General features: G+C 55.4%; 2 protein-coding genes across 3 annotated transcripts; both read right to left on the bottom strand.

Moving 5' to 3' along the window:
* Positions 1–2,211: 2,211 nt before the first annotated feature.
* On the bottom strand, positions 2,212–7,524 carry HSD17B7 (hydroxysteroid 17-beta dehydrogenase 7; the record flags this gene model as incomplete). 2 transcript variants are annotated; one of them, XM_079536136.1, is made up of 9 exons in its annotated part: positions 2,212–2,307; positions 2,948–3,046; positions 3,528–3,584; positions 4,934–5,038; positions 5,462–5,656; positions 6,185–6,299; positions 6,988–7,080; positions 7,207–7,410; positions 7,490–7,524. In XM_079536136.1, 9 exons carry the CDS (start codon positions 7,522–7,524, stop codon positions 2,212–2,214), a joined length of 999 nt encoding a protein of 332 aa, XP_079392262.1. The 2 variants fall into 2 exon arrangements, with proteins under 2 accessions (XP_079392262.1, XP_079392263.1); XM_079536137.1 differs by lacking the exon at positions 6,988–7,080.
* Positions 7,525–8,183: 659 nt separating this feature from the next.
* Positions 8,184–13,813, bottom strand: DDR2 (discoidin domain receptor tyrosine kinase 2; the record flags this gene model as incomplete). The annotated part of the gene is made up of 16 exons (XM_079536091.1): positions 8,184–8,321; positions 8,770–8,919; positions 9,177–9,411; positions 9,491–9,682; positions 9,913–10,049; positions 10,168–10,391; positions 10,521–10,731; positions 11,050–11,180; positions 11,361–11,423; positions 11,721–11,964; positions 12,031–12,214; positions 12,316–12,421; positions 12,489–12,636; positions 12,710–12,941; positions 13,042–13,144; positions 13,723–13,813. 16 exons carry the CDS (start codon positions 13,811–13,813, stop codon positions 8,184–8,186), a joined length of 2,589 nt encoding a protein of 862 aa, XP_079392217.1.
* Between the last annotated feature and the right edge of the window lie 3,187 nt (positions 13,814–17,000).

Consider the following 17,000-nt stretch of genomic DNA (forward strand, 5'->3'; position numbering starts at 1 on the left):
AAAAGGTTGCACACCAGAAAACATTTGCTTTCTCCATATATATCAGTTCATAGAATGGCCTGGGTTGAAAAGGACCGTAACGATAATCAAATTTCAATCCCCCTCTCATGTGTGGGGTCGTCAACCACCAGACCAGGCTGCCCAGAGCCACATCCAGCCTGGCCTTGAATGCCTCCAGCGCATCCACAACCTCCTTGGGCAACCTGTTCCAGTGCATCACCACCCTCTGGGTGAAAATCTTCCTCCTAATATCTAACCTAAACCCCCCTTGTCTCAGTTTAAGACCATTCCCCCTTGTAGCTGACTTCCAGCTGATGGAAAGCTGACTTCTCTAGATCCCACTGCATTCAAGTCCTCACACCATCACAGCTATGGTGTCAGGACTGCACACATTCCTTACTCTACACCAAGCCATGCAGCTGGCTCTGAGAGAAGGCACAAACAACACCTGTGATTACCTTGGCATAAGAACCCTCTGCTTCCCACCTCCCACAAGCTGCACTCATTTCATGATGCATTGTGTCAGACTGTTGTGAGCAGTATCTGCTGCTCCATACATTACACCCCAAAGAAGGTTAAGAAAGAGCTGTCAGAGCAGGGCACAGCATCCATAGTATGAGGAATGATGGAGTGTCTCTGGCTATGAGAATCTGAAAGCTGTAGTGGATAGCAAATCCCAGGGCAGAAGCACTGCAGTGTTCAAGAAACACGTCTAAAGCCAATTAAGGGAAAGGCTTAATTACTCTCTAGAACAAGAAGCCAAATAGTGTTGTAAGACAAGGTACGCAGCTCAAGGGGAGGCAGGCAGCCAGCCACTGGCTTGCTATCATTACCTCCTTTCCTGCCCAGAAAAGCGGGATTACAGCCCTGAGAGGTTCTGTTGAACAAAGCTAGAGGCCAGGTCGGCCCAGGACAGCCTTTCCTGTGCTTAACTGAAGGCTCACACAAGCACACGCTCCATCTGCTTTACAGAAGTCAGAGCCTTTACATGCTGAGCCTTCCTGCCAGCTCCTGCCTACCCCAGGGCAGTGCCTGGGCACAGCCAGTGTTCCCAGTAGCACAGTAATTAATCACTAGTTATGTGACAAGGTAGGTGAGTAAGTGCTGGAGACATCCACTTGTCTCAAGTACTTGAAGCGAGGAAATTGTCTCAGACAAACGTTCAATGTACAAAACCACACCGAAGTCCTCAGAAGTTACTAATGCCTGCCATTAATTAGAAGGCACATGAGCGGGCTGCTCACAGGTGCCCTGGGGACCCCTCACTTCCCTGCTACACACAGGTATGCCCTCCCTCCCAGCATCCCGTATCGCACCAAAAACTCCATCATAGCAAGGACAAGTGAGTGCTGATTATTTATTTGTTGCAGCATTGAAAGTACACGAGGTACTCACAAGATAGGTAACAGAAAGAATACTTATTAAATATAAAAAGACAGTTAAATAGATATAAATAACAGGGTGACCTCATTCTTGCAACAGACAGAGCAGTCAGGCCCTGAAACCCAGCTAACTTCAACAGCCTCAGCCTTCCCAGTCAGTCATGGCTAGAACATAGGGCCCCAAATCCAAGGGATGGCTCATGTTTTCCAGCTATCCAAAAAGCATCTAACCTCACAGCGGAGGCAAGAGGTGCCATTCCCTCTTTTTTCAGGAGCTTTGCCTCAGGGCCATACACAGCCTGAGCTTCAGCAAGGCTCAATCTTGCCAGCCCCTGGGAATGCTGGCCCAAGCTCTGGGGTGCAAACAGAAGCAGCTCAGCTGAAGTTGGGCCTTCAAGTATGTCAGGATTAGCCACAGGTCATGAGTTCAAACCATCTCGAAGGACTGGTGGAGCCACAACTCACAGCAGCACCCCAGGCTGTTGCCTTCCCCACACCAAGCCACATTCAAACCATGTTTTGAGGCTCCTCTTGAGCTGTACACAGTTCAGTCATGTTTTTAGAAGACAACGCCTCACAGCTGTGTTAGGACAGTTTCCACCTACGCTAGGTCTCCAGTTTTACGCCAGAAAAATCCCATACCAGAAAGACTAAATATTCTTCTTCAGTTCTCACATTCCCATTTTCAGGAACTGTTCACCTTCTTTAGAGAAGGAAGATCAGTGCTGAAGCCATATGCCCACAGAAGAGCAGGCACCCCAAGTAGCACCAGAATGAAGGAAGCCCACGTTACTGATAGAAGCCTTAACTCACTGAGAATGAGTTTTATTTAATCTAGGAGATCGCCATATTTCTCTAGAGTTTGCTCCTCCAGTTCCAACAGCTTCTGGTAAAATTTCTCAGCAGTTTCTTCATCCACATCAAGCTGGAAAAGAATAAGAAGGGCACTGAGACATGTCATTGTTGGCGGTCTGTACGAATACTGAGGGCAGCTCTGGATTCTCTAGTGTGGCACCCAGAGGCATCCATCTCCAGAGCACAGAGCACATTGTGGGGAAGCATCATAACACACTGATCCTGTTCTGAGCAAGATCTTCATTGCCAAGAGACCAGGTCATACACAGAGCCTGTTCAAGTCGAGCTTGTGGTGCAGCAGTCTCAACCATGACACACTGTCAGAGACCAAAGTACCACCAGCTCCCACATTCCCCTGCTACCACCTGGACGTCAGCTGACATCAGAAGTACTTACTGCTGCCTTTGTTCCCACCTTCCCACCAGCCCAACAGAGGGGGGATTGCCCAATTAAGTAACAGATAGAACAGAAAGCAACACAAACCCTCCTGGCTGGTCCTAAGAGCTTACAGACTCCAGTATGAGGATGGCAGATGTGCTACTCTAGGAAAACCTCATAGATAGTTCCACATCCCTCTCTACTGCTCAGCACACAGCTAGTTTCCTCTCCAGCCCCAGGACCTCCATCACCAACCCTTCTGCTCTGTACCAGGCAGCACACAGCAGGACCCCAGCCAAGTCCCCACAGCAGGAGGCTGATGCTCTGTTCACCTTTCTAGGCTCCACAAAGTTCTTCCCCAGTCCAGAGGTACAGCTGTGGTACTTGACAAGTGGATCCAGGTATTCTGGCTTCTGCTTGAACAGCCACACCTAGGAAGAACAGCACAGAGTCATGCAGGGAGTCCCAACCAAACCTATAGGTAAGGACCCTGCTTCTGGATGACATGGGTGAAAACACCACGGGTGCTTTCATTAAGCTTGGGGAGACTAGATACCTGGAGAAGAAATTCCAAACTGGTTGCCCTCAGCTTCAACCTACCCTGCCTGCATTGCCCTCTGGCTATGCGCCTGTGGTTTGACAGCAAAAAGGCAGGGCAACACCCTCCCCATTAGGGAAAGAAGGGGAAGAGTTTAGTTTGCCTAAATCCTCCATTCTCTGGACACCTGACAAAGAGACCTGTGGGATCAGCCCTGGTCACTTCTGGTCTCCCAGCACTTCCTGCTGTAAGGGATTCGGAGAATAAATCCAGCACACAGACCCCAGCCCTGTAGAGGGCATCTTAGAGTCTGCAGGTGCTGGGAAGAGCTATCCTAGAGAGAGAGCTGTTAAATTAAATAGTGAAGCACTTACATGAGCTTCTGCTCCATTATACGGTGTCAGAGTGTAAGTCTTGGCAAAGAAACGTATCTGATGGAGGAAAAAAAATATACAAGAAAGCATCAGTATTTTGACCCAAGGTTTCTTTGACAAGCCCAACAACAAGACCATCTACCAAGGGTAGAAATGCTTTCAAGGCTGCCTCCAGTCAATGCTGCACACTTGGAACTGAAGCATCCTTCTGTCCCCACAAGCTTGGTTCCCTGGGCCACCCACCAGACCAGCGAGCCTCATTCCATAGGCAGAAGGAGGCAGGCAACAAGGCAAGCACACATCCCACAGGCACTTTGCTTCCTGCCCTGTGTGGTTGTGATATGGCTGGAGACCAAATGGGTCCTCAACACCATCAGCGCTGAGGACAAGTGAGAAGGCACTGCCTTCTCCATTGACAGGAGAAAGGTGATCTGCCAGGATCAGCCACTGCCTGCTCAGACAGCTGGGGCAGGCATCCTGCAGCAGGGCCAGAACTGCACTGAGTCTAGAAAGCTGAAGCTACAGGAACAAATGGCAAAAGCAGCTTTTGGGGAGCGGGAGAAGGGACAGAAAGCAAACAACTTGGCATTTTTTGGGTGTTCTTTCTGTGCCTCTAAGAAAGTCAAAGACTGTTGCAAAAACAAACAGCATGTCAAGGAATGAGGGACAAGTTTCGTCCAGAACTCCACTACTGCTGAAAAGCATGTTATTTTGCAAGCCCACACCAGCCTGGTACTGAGAGTCTTGCTGATGCTGCTGCAACTGAAAGGCTGAGCTCTATCTGTGTGCAGTACTTCCCAGCAGCAGAGCTGCTTTGAGGAGCTCTGCTGGAAAAACCAGGACCCATACTACCCAAGGGCAGGTTGGCAAGATCTGAATACACCTTCTGTTTCTCCTTCCCACAAGAAACCTACAGCAGAATAAAGACACCAGCAGTGCAGTGCCTTCCTCCCAGTGCCAAGCAGATGCAGCAAGGCCTTTCCCTTCCATTCTCCAAGACGTGCTTTGCACCTTCGCTGGAAGAGCAGCCCACAAGAAGCAGACACTCAAGAGTAAGCCCTGAAAGCCACTCCAGTCAACAGGCTGTGTCAGAGCACATAACAAGAGCAGCAGCACCTATCTGGTGTAGGTTAAAGGGGTGTCATTAACTCTCCCCTCTGCGCCCCATGCTCCAAGAAGCTCCTAGAGAAGGAGACTGCCATCTCTCTCCTCCCAGGAAACCTGCTGCTCCAGAAGGCCAGAAGGTTGCTTTGAGGAACCACCAGCCCCTTGAACAAGTCAGCAAGTTGCCCACACAGGGCATGGCTGCCCAATTCAACTGAAGAGCTACAGAGCCATAATAGTAGTGAGAAGCCACAAGCAGGCTGCTCCAAAGAGCTCCTTCAAACCAGCAAAGAGCCTCTTACCAAAAACATGATGGGCATCAGCAGCACCCACAGAAAAACTGGCAAAATTCGGAAGGTCATGTTGGACATAACGAGGCCAGGACAAACAACACTGGAATACAGACCCTGCAGAGAAGAAACAGTCAGTTTGTAACTACAGAACAGTAAAGAAGGGCTCCTACCCCCTCCCTCTGGCAGAATCTATGCCTCAAGTGGGCACATGCACCTGAGAAGAGTGGCCAGCACTTCAGCCCTTTGCTCTTTCAGACCAATTCTCTGGTTTCAATAGAAAACTAAAGCTTGCAAGGTAGGAACCTCTCCTAAAAGCTTCTGCTATCAGAAATACTCTGTAGTGGATGGCTCAAGCAGGAAGACCTGTGGCTGGCAGCCTGCATGCCCCACCAGTGCAGCCACAGCCAGTTCCTACGCATGCATTAAGGCACATATCTGTTTGCTGCAAACTAATGCAGCAAGGCAACAACAATGTAACAATAATTACAAATAGTAGCTGCTCATTAAGTCCTTCAGACACACAAATCCCATTGTCACCTGCTTATTAAATTTCCTGTTCAGAACCACACTTGTCAGGTCAGTGGCATATTTGGAGGAACTGTATGATTCCTGCCCCTTGGCATGCTGATAGTCAGACAGGCTGAAGGCAGATTCCCTTGCATTGCTGGAGGAGGTCCAGATGAGTCGTGATGGCTTTTCATTACCGCAGAGCAGAGATTCGAGTTGACGAATCTGAAAAAGAATTGTCACCACAATTGTAAAGCTTCATGGCATCGTTTCACCATACCGAAAAGCTGCCAGCTCAGCTTTCCTAGTAATGGCCAACCTTCGTAGATGGGCCACACATGAGCCACACCAAGCTGTGAAGGGAGCGCTGAAAAAGCAGCCACAGCTCAGGTGCAGCTTCAGCCCATGTTTTCCCAGGAAGCTGTACAAGCAGTGGCAGTGTTCTGCACAGCTCAGAGGAACACCTCAGAAATCCACAGAGCCAAGCCTTGGTGGCCTCCTTGGAGAGGGAAAGAGCTGTGCCTGGTTTACCTCTACCCACTGACTACGGTAAGCTTTAGATTGCATTGATCCTTACAACAACTCTGTGACCACTTAGAGCTATTTCAACACGGCAGGAGACCTTTCTCCTATCATTCTTTATCTGTCAGGCCTGAGCTTGCAGCAGGATCAGAACCTGAAAGGCAGAACCCACATCAGCACCCACTGTGCTATGCTACCCAGACCTACAGCCCGACTTTCGCACAGCCTCACCAGGATGAAGTGCCCAAAGAGGTTGGTGGTAAACACCTCCTGCAGCCCGTCCCCATTCAGTCTGTCTGTCTGTGTCATGATGCCTTCTGCAGTGGTCAGCATATGGAGCACCTTCCTGGAAACCAAGGGTAGGAAACAGAGCATTCAGATATGAAGACCAATCTCAGGCATGGAACAAAGACCTATCAGCAGATGAGAAAAGCAGCCTTGCGTCTACATTCAGCACCCAGCTGTATCAGAATCCATCCCATAACTTTGATCCCCAGCTCAGCTCTCTCATTAGCAGCCAGCTATCACAGCATCACAAAACACTGTGACCTACAGCTGGGAAAAAAGCACAGAAACAAGACCCAGTGAGAGCACACTTCATCCCCCAAGAACACACAAGTATTTCTCACTCCTCCCCAGGCCTAGGCTGAGCACCAACCTCCCCTCCAGCCCACAGCTGGCCCTACTGCCTGGCTCAGACAGCATGCAGGGTTCCCCGAGGACAGCCACACCTCCTGGTGCTCCAGGGCAAAGGTTTTAAACTAAACAAGTGTGAATTCCAGTCAAACATAAGGATCTTCTTTATGGTGGCAAGGCCCTGGCATAGACCACCCAGAGGAGCTGGGGATGTCCCATCTGTGGAAGCATTCAAGGCCAGGTTACACGGGATCCTGGGCAGCCTGACCTGATGGGCACCTGCAGATCCCTTCCAACCTGAGCTGTGCTGTGATGCTGAGTTAGGGTCCATCAGTTTGGACCCTCGCTCACCAACCCCTCGAGTCATGGCCAGCTCACAGCAGCACCCACATCCTTACCCGGTCAGGAGCCCCTTCCACAGGGCCTTGAAGTTCACATGAGGGTTGGGCATGATGCCGGCATTGAGGTAGACAAAGTCCAGGCGCTGGAACCTGTAGGGAGAGCAGGACAGCAGGGTGAGCAGCACAGAGGGACACGGGGGGCCAGATGGGGACAGCGGGGGGGAGAGAAGGTCAGATGGGGGGGATCAGGTAGGGATAACAGGGTTACCCACTCACCTGCAGCGCAGCTCCTGCGCAGCACGCAGCACGGAGGCCAGGTTGCCCAGGTCTACCTCCACGGTGGAGACCTGCGCGGCGGGGTACTCCTGCAGCACCAGGTCCCGCGTGGCCTCTGCCTTCTGGGTGTTGCGACAGGCGAGGCACAGGTGGATGCGTCCATCCTCCCCCAGCAGCCGCCGGCACAACGCCAGCCCCACGCCGCTGCAACGGCACGATGCTCAGCGTCAAGCGTAGGCAATGCCCTCCCCACACCCCGAGACCTCCGGCCCCGCGCGCTCACCCGCTGGCTCCCGTCACCAGCACCACTCGCTCCATCTCGGTCCGGTTCGCGCTCCCGGCTCGCCCGCTACCGCTGCCCTATATCCGCTACCCGCCCTCTCCTCCTGCCTACGTCATCGCCCCGCCTCCCTCCTCGACCAATGGGTGCAGGCGGAGGGGGCGTGACCACACGGCCGGTGGCGTGATGGTGGGGCGAGAGGCGGGGCGGAGCGAGAGGGAGATTGTGGGCGTGGTCTGTTAGACCCCGCCCACTTCCGCGCTCTCTCGCCCCGCCCATCGGGCGCCGCGTACCCACGTGTCACCCGGGAGCCCCAAGGAAACCACGACACCATCTCTTCAGCGGGTTCTCCCGTATATACACGTGCTTCTACTGAATATATACATGCCTCAGCAATAGGGTACTGCAAATGGTGCCGCGATGAAGTAAGGGCGTAAAAAAAAGTCAGAGGGGTCCGTGCACCCTGAAATCCACAGTTCCTCCTGTCCACGTGCAGGGGTCTGATGGTGCACGGTGAGGAACCGTATGGCTTCCCTTAAGGCACGTGGTCCTGGGCCCACAAAGTCACTGTCCCCAATAAATAACCTCTGTCCAACCCGCAGCGCTCCCAGCTCAGAGCCCCGGGGCCGTGCTGCCCTGTGCTCCCCTGCCGCACTGGGGCTCTCCTCCTGGGAAGTGGTGCCCGCTGAGCACAGGGTCACTCCTCGGTGGCCGCCTCCTGCAGCTGGCGGTGCAGGTCCTGGAAGGACGGACGGTCTTTAGTGTCCCGTCTCCAGCAGCTCAGCATTAGCTTATAAACAGAATCAGGGCACAATGCAGGCTTGGGAAGGTACGTCTTCAAAATAAAAGGAAAAAGAGAGACTTAGCACCATGTACTACCAACGGACAACAGCAAAATCATAAAATCACCGAATCATTTGAGTTAGAAGGCCATCTGGTCCCACTCCCCTGAACAGGGGACACCCACAGCTCCACCAGATGCTTAGAGCCCCATCCTGCCTGACCTTGGGCGTCTCCAAGGATGGGGCACCCACCACCTCTCTAGGCAACCTGTGCCACTGCCTCACCATACTGGCCCTAGAGTGCCCAATTCCCCCATGCACCAGGACTTTGTGTTCATGGCAAAGAGCCGCCAAACTCCCCATCCATCCCCTTAGCGTCCTGATGGTTTGATGGTTGGACAAAGTGATCTTAGCGGTCTTTTCCAACCTTGATGACTCTATGGTTCTATTATTCTCCCCAGACCTGCAGCTCCCACCCAGCACTGCCTGTTCCATTCCTACCTGCCGGCCCTGGTCCCGGAAGAACTCTCCGGTGTTCTCGATGACCTGCTCATCAGACAGCTGTGAGTAAGGCTGCTCCCGGCACAGCGTGAAGGTCTCCCACAGTGTCACGCCGAATGCCCACACATCACTGGCCGTGGTGAATTTGCCCTGGCAGGGGTAAGCAGAGCAGGATTGGGATGTGCAACACCCTACAGCTCCACGGCTCCTAATGCCTGGAGATCAAAGCCTCCTGAATCTCCCAGCTCCATGCCCAGCATGAGAACAGAGCATGACTGCAATGCTCTCATCTCATCTCCCAAACAGATCTCTTTCCCCTTGTGTCTCCCAAGGCCACCCACCAGACACAGGGTGTGACCCATCCAAGATGAAGACCCCACAGGCTGACCCATGACACTTGGCCGTACCAGCAGGATGCTCTCCCAGGACATCCAGCGAATGGGCAGCACGGCGCGGCCCTGGATGCGGTAGTAGTCCCCGCTGTAGAGGTTCCGGCTCATGCCGAAGTCGGCGATCTTGATGGTGTACCTCTTGCCCACCAGGCAGTTGCGCGTTGCCAGGTCACGGTGCACGAAGTTGAGGGAGGACAGGTACTTCATGCCAGAGGCGATCTGGGTGGCCATGAAGCGCAGGTCGCTGTAGCTGGGGACACCGTGCAGGGCTGAGGGGCTGGGCGACACCAGGTCCCCCACCGCCCCTGTGCCCCCACCCACAGCACTACCTGATGGTGGGCACCTGGGCGTCGGGAGGGCTCTGTGCCTCATGGCGGGACAGAAACTGGTTGAGGTCACCGTTCTCCATGTACTCAGTGATCATGCACAGCGGGTCGTCTGTGATGCACACCGCCAGCAGTCGGATGATGTTGGGGTCCTTGAGCCGTGACATGATCTTGATTTCCTTCAGGAAATCATTCCTTTCCCGAACAGAAACCACAGGAATCAGACACCCCAGCACGGTGGGGTGAAGTGCCCGATAATTAAAGGACGTGGCAAGGGGACCCTCCCCTTGGCCTGGGGGTGGCGTGGGATGGGCTCTGTGGGCAGGGGATGGGAAGGACCCGTGGCACGTAAGTGTGCTGGAAGCTGGGGACACTGCCCAGAGGATACAGTTGTCCCACTAGGGGCTGTGCTATGAGAGCAGTACCTGGCATTCTTGTTGGCATCGGCCCGCAGCATCTTCACAGCCACTAGAACGGGGCAGTTGGGGCTGGCATCCAAGCCCTCCAGGGTGAATTCCTTGTCTGCGAACTTCTCCATCCCCTCCACCTCACAGAGATGAACCTGGGAAAGGGGCCACAAATGGGCATCACCTCCAGCACTGGTCTCCTTTGGTCACCACAAGGACCAGCTCCATCTATCCCAGCCCATGGAGGCTTTGTGCCTGCCAGCTCCAGCTCACCTCCCCAAACTGGCCCTCTCCTAGTTTCTCCTTGAAGGTCAGCAGCTTCCTGGGGAACTCCTCAACGGCCACATCCTTGCCAGACAGCAGGTCCATGGTGAGGGCTGGCACCGAGTAAGTGTTGCCACCCGTGACGCCCTGCAGGTTCACAATCTCAGCCTCGGCGTAATGCGGGACACCCTCGGGGCCACTGGCTGGGGATGGCTTCACAAGGCCACTGCAGCCTGGGGAGACAGTGGGGACGATCCTGCCATGGGCGTGCAGCCCACAGGACATTGGGCAGCTCCCACCCAGCACTATGCCCATCACACTGCAGCACTGCAGTGAGTCCAGGAGGATCTCCCATTCCTTACCCGTATCCTCCTCACCCGCCGTGAACTCAGGCAGCTTCCGAATCAGGCGTGAGGGCTCCTGGTAATCCGGACCCAAGGGAAATATGCGGTCGTAGGTGGAATTGGATTCGTGCTCGCTGGAGGAGGAGGAGCGATTGTGGTTGAACATGCTGGATTCACTGGGCAGGGAGAGGCTGACGGTCATCTCATCATCCAGCATCCTCCGTGATGCCTGTGGGAGTGGGTGAGGGAGGAAAGAGCTGGGATAGGACCCCGGTGCATGCTATCCCCTGGGGTCCCCTGGGCTCTGTACACTCTGTCCCAACAACAGATCCCGTCACCACAGCCATGGCTAATCCTGAGCCCATGCTCAGAGCCCCTCTCTTGTGTCTTGTCCCATAATGGTGGAACTGGGGAGGGCGCATGTCCTTGCATACCCCCTCAGCATGTCCCCCTCTGTCATCTGGCCCAATGGAGAAGCATTTGGAATGGTCACCTCAACTAGCTGGGGGTGGCATAGAGGCCCTGCAGCTGTCCCATGTGCACTCACCTTCTCCAGCATCTTCTGCCAGAACTGCCGCCACAGAATGATGACTATGATGGCCACCAGGATGAAGATGATTGCCACCAGGCACCCAATCAGGATGCGTGTGTTGCTGTCATCCATCTTGAGTGTGGGGTCTGGCAGGAGGGGACAATACACGCTTGGTCACACTGGGGTGAGGGGACAAACCCTCCACCTTTTTCTCCATCGGATGAGGCAAATCTTCCCCTTTTGGAGCCTCTGTGCATCTTCCCAAGAGAAGGTGACCCCTGCCTGCCTCCACCAGGTTTGGTGCAAGTTGCTTTTTGGTGCCTTACCGTATGTGGTGGGGGCCATGGGCATCTCCGGGGGAACTGCTGAGTTGTTGTACATGGCTGCATCTGGCAAGAGAGAAGAGAAGATTGTCAAGGATGGGTTGGATATTAGGAAAAATTCCTTCTCTGAAATAGTGGTGAGGCATTGGCACAGGCTGCTCGGGGTGGAGGTGTTCAAGAACCACCTGCATCTGAGATGTGGCACTGAAGGACATGGTTTAGTTGGCACACTTGGGATTGGTTGGTGGTTGGACTAGCTGATCTTAGAGGTCTTTTCCAACCGTTCTAAGGAAAGGAACAACAAGCACCCCGCAGCCCTGCTTTCCCCACGAGCCCCAGGAGGACCCTGCAAGGCAGTGGTACCCGACTGGAAGGTGATCTCGCTGAACATCATCCAGGTATCAGCAAAGTAGTACTGGCACTTGATGGCACTGGCCATGCGGTGCAGCAGGGGCACGGTGACGAAGCGGGCACTGGGGTTGACATCGTCCAGTACCAGCACCGAGGAGATGGCGTTGGGCTCCCACTCGCTGGCATCGGATCGGAAATAGCACTGCACCTCCTTGAAGATCTTCACCCCTTTGGCGAACATGTTGTTGCAGTGCACCTGTGGAGCAACCCGTCAGCGTGGCACACGGAGGGAACGGGGACAGGGAGCGCGGGGCATGCGGACCTTCATTGTGGTGAAGTTCCTGATGCGGTCGAACTCGAAGGTGATCTCCACGTAGCCGCCGGCAGTGCTCTCATTGCGCCAGCCCACATAGTCATAGCCTGGCCACACGTGGTACTCGTGGGTCTGTGTGAAGTCATCCAGCCCCGACACGCCATCTGTCAGCTGGCCCAGGCCCTCCGTCATGCTGGTGTGGGACAGGGGCACTCTGTGAGACATACCTTTACTCCTACCAGGTGAGCTCTACCATGAGACCCTCTGATTCCTGCCCAAGACTCTGGTCCTCACCTGTACCCGAAGGCCCCATCATACACAGAGTCGTTCAGGTAAATGATGGTACCGCTGGGTAGGACGAGCTGCTGCCCGGCCGGAGCACTGTAGGACACCAGCCCGTCTGTGGGGAAGAGACAGTAAGCCCAGCCCCAATAGGTGGATGGACAGACAGACAGACAGGCACCCACCAAGCCATGCACAGCCGTACAGCTCCACGCGCAGGCACACGTTCATGGAGTGGTCGGTGACAGGGATGAAACGGACGAAGCGCGCAATGAGCGGTGGCTCCAGGTCCTTGAGGACGATGTCGTAGGGGTTGGAGTTTCCATCCAGGACCTAGGGGACAGAACCCAGTGGGCAAAACGAGGTGCTGAGGCATGGGGTGGGCCATGCCCTGCAGCCTCCTCACCTGCTTCCCATGCCGGTTCCGCCAAGAGATCCAGCGGGTGCCATCCCGGCTGTAGTTGATCTTGTACATAGGGGCAAACTCGTTGCCGTGCCCCCCAGCGTGACGGCCCTGGGTGCCCACCAGGGTGATGAAGTGCAGGGCATGCAGGTCGATCTGCAGGAACTCCTTCAAGTCGTCAGGCTCTACTGGGATCTCGGGGCACCAGGCACCATCGCCCTCCTCCGAGTCCAGCCTGAGATGGCATGGGGAGGGCTCAGAGGTGGCCATTGTCAACCTCATGCCCCAGCAGATCCTGCCCCTTCTCAGCCCTCCCTGCCTATGCCCATACTCACCGTCCATACTTGGCAGCCGTGGACTCAGACCACTGGCTGGAGGCTGAGATGTCCTCATCGGGGATGTGCCCACCTGACATTCCCAGGGGGTACCGGCACACAGCTGCCAAAAAGCACATAAGCAGTGGTGGGAGAGGCCTCCATCCAGACTCTACTCACCCCAAATTCCACTTGCAGCCCCCTGCTCTTGGCCATGCTGCTCCCCGGCCTACATATCGGTCAAAGTCAGGTGCTCACCCACCCGCCTGCCTCGAAGGGAGTGGAAAAGTACCAGGATGGGCGGGTGGGCTGCATCCCCTGTGCAGCACTACATCCACACCACTCCCAAGGGGTTGTTATTTCACACCTGGCTGCCAGGAGCGCTGCTGAAAGGCCACTTGTCTGGCCCTGTTTACCATCTCTCTGCCAGCTCCAGCCCGCAGCACTCCCCCCGCAACCAGAGGGCATGGAGCAGTGCAGAGCTGGGCAATGCCAAGCCCTAGTGGAGCACACTGTGGTCTCATGTGGAGGGGTGGGCACAGAGTGGTGTGTGCCTTCCTGCACAACTTGGCACGCACTGCAAGGCAGCCCACTGAATTCCCAAACTGTAAACCTGGCTGAGGGGGCCAGGCATACCCGTAGCCCTACCAGAGGCTGTGCCCCAGCCCCGTAGCCTCTGGCTGCTGCCCAGCTTCCACTTACCGGGGTTGACCTGGGCTCTGGCTGCCAGCAGGCTGCACAGCAGCAGCAGCAGTAGCAGCAGCAGCAAGGCAGCTCTGGGCAGGGCCGGCATGGCGAGAGTCCTGCAGAGACACGACCAGAGGGTCACAGCACTGCTGCTGGGATGGACTGAACATCCCCTGCACTCAGAGGCACCCCGATGCCATAACCCCAATGCCAATAGGGCCATGAGAGCCACATGAAGCCTCCAGCAGCCCAGTTCAGGACTGGCACAGTCCTGAACCCAAAGGCAGGAGCACCAGGGATGGCCATAAAAGCAAAGCATTGCACAACCTGATCTTGTATGGCAGCAGTATCACATTGCAGAGCATAGTTTCCTTGCCTTCTGGCTCCAAGAGATAATAACAGGTAATTGCCTGAGATTTATAGGGTATTTACTGAGATGGTTCTCGTGGCAGAGCCGAGCTTGGCGCTGCTGGAACAGAGGCAGGATGCAGCGAGCACAGCCCGTGTGCTAAGGGAGAGTTCCACAGCAGCACAGACACAACCCCTGACTTACAGCAATCCTTTCTTTCCCTTTTCTTCTCTCCCTTTTGGAAAAGCACGTATGTTGTTGCCCTTTTTCCTGCTGACAGCTCGGAAAATGCAGGGAGCGGGCCGAGCTGCCAGCCTGGAGCTTTGACCACACGGCTCCGGGCGAGCGCAAGGCTCCCGCTGGTGATGGCCAACTCCTCCAACGCTAAAATCTCAATTTCCTTCTGCATTCCAAGGGACATCTGCAGACATTTTTCCCACTATTCTTTCAGGCTGAGTAAACCCTGTCAGCATCAGGGGACCAGATGCCGCTGTCTCTGAAGGCGCCGGGTTTCTATTTGGGCAGACACAGAAAGCGCTGGCGGTCCCACCAGGGGCAGCAGCAGGACAGTGGCACAGGCAGAGGTACCGAGCAGCTGGAAATGGGTTTTGTTCCACCACTCTGACAAAAGTGACCACTCTGTCTGAACAGCTTTGCTGAAGTTTTCTGACTGTTGGAAATTTTTACTGCACAGCGTATTTGGAGTTCCTCCCTGGCACCTTCTGCTGCTTCTGAGCTTCCCTCTTCCGCTTCAGTTTTATTTATTTATTTTTCCTTTTTTTTTTTTTTTTTCTTCCCCTCTTCTTCTACTGAAATTAGCAGCAAAAAAAAGTAAATGAAAGCAAGTGAAGCTTGGTGATGACCCTGTGGGCTTTCTGAGCGCACTGCTCCAGGGGAAGGAGGCACAGAGGCTGTGCCAGGAGCTGGATCCCATCTCCCCCAGAATGGCCATGACGCGCCGAGCGCAGGGCTGGTGGTGTTTGGGTGGGGGTCCAGAGCTGACACTACAGCCCCCAGCATGCTGCACAGCCAGCACAGCCTATGCAGAACAGCACAGCATGCCGGGACCCTTTCCTCACAGAAAATGTCGCTTTGGACCTTGGTTGGGCCAGGGGCAGCCCTGTCTTCTGGATCCACAATGTCTCCCCAACCACAGGCTCAGCAGGGACATCCCAGCGGCACACTGTGAGTATCAGCCGCATCCCCGTGGCTGCCCAGAGGGACTCCAACGGCACAGCTCCGGGGCAGTGGGTGCAGACGTGGCCCTTGGCACTGCACCCCAAATGGGCCCCCAGCAGCTGAAAGCTGTAGGTCTCCTCCCGCTCCGTGCCACGGCACACAGCCACGCGGCATCACCTCGCCATGGCGCATGGCATCGCCCCGCCACTGCGCATGGCATCACCCTTCCATGGCACACAGCCACACAGCCCTGGCACGGGGAGCCACGAGCGGGTCCCCAGCGCTGGGATTGGGAAAGGGTGCTTGGGGGCACCCAAGCGGCATCCCTGTGTCCCTCACAGCCATGGGGACACGTGTGCCTGGCTGGGGACCGCAGAGACAGCGGGGCACCACGGCCATTCAGCACCGCCACCAGACACACGCTCCGCGCCCAGCCCCAACACACAGCGTCCAAACAGAGCGCAGACCCCTCTTCCCCCTGAAGCCCCCAGACTGGGGCTGGACACCTCCCATTCACCCCAAGGGACTCACCGGAGCAGGATAGGGATGGTGGCAGGCGGGCTGCTCGCCCCTCGCCCGGGCGGCGGGAGCCAGGCGAGGAGCGAACTTCCCCGGGCTGATGCAAGATGCCTCTGCGAGCCCGCTCACATTCTGCGGATTCCTGGGAGCCGGCCAGAAATCCCACAATCCTACATCTCGCACATTTGGTTTCAATTAGGGAGCGGAGAGGGGGAGCCGCTCACCAATCCGGGCTGGCTTTTCGGCGGAGGTTATTTTCCTCGACCCGAGGGAATGTGTGCAAAGCTATAATTTACAGCAAAACCCATTCATAGAGCGGGAGAAAAAATAAAAAAATACCCGTGGTCGGGGAGGGAGCTTAAAGCAATAGGCAGCGCTCTCCTTTCCGGCACTCACCCCACAGCAGTGTGATGCGTGCGGGGCCTTGCTGCGACCCTCCTGCGCCCTATGGGGACCCATGGGGCTCCCCAGAGTGGGTGGTGGAGCAGTTCCCTGAGACCCCACTCTAGTTATATGTAGGTGCCACCTCACTACAGGCCCTGGGCAGCACATGGCTCAGGGGTCCCGTGGCACCCATACCCCACACAGGGCACAGCAGGAGCTGGCAGCTCTGCAGGCTGCGTGCTGAAGTAGGGCTCTGACATCATTTCCAGGCAGCTGCTTGGCACCGTGGTCGGCTGACAACGCAACACAGCATGGAGAAAATAATAATATTGGGTTTTAATCATGCTTTGTGCAACAGCGTCAGGCTGTGGCAACATGCTGGAGCCCCTTGTCTCCCATTGCCAGACCCAGTGCCGCAACCCCCCGGGGGCAGGCAGTTCTACCCCGTGCCCACCACCCCTACGTGCCCGCCAGCACAGCTACCCCACACCTTCTGCTACCCAAAGTCAGTGCTCACATAACTTGGCAGCGGACAGCACTGCTCCATCCCAGGACCCGATGCAGAAGTGTTGATGTGCCAACAGCCCAGCAGCCAAGGCAAACACCAGCAGCCCCCACCTCCCTGCAGTGCCCCAGCACACCCTGAAAACTCTCTTTTGGGACACGGGCATCCCCAGGACTACCCTGCAACCGCCCCAGCCTGGTGCCCAGAGGGACTGCAACAACAGTGGCACACAGTCACCGCCGCACAACACCAGGTGGCAGCCAGGAAGGACATAGAGGTTTAATGGGGCAATTCCAGTTGTGCAATGTACAAAGTATGAGCAAAAAGGGGGTGGGCCACAACAAGGATCCTATAAAA

The sequence above is a fragment of the Tetrao urogallus genome, assembly GCF_951394365.1.
Source record: "Tetrao urogallus genome assembly, chromosome: 5".
NCBI lineage: Eukaryota > Metazoa > Chordata > Aves > Galliformes > Phasianidae > Tetrao > Tetrao urogallus.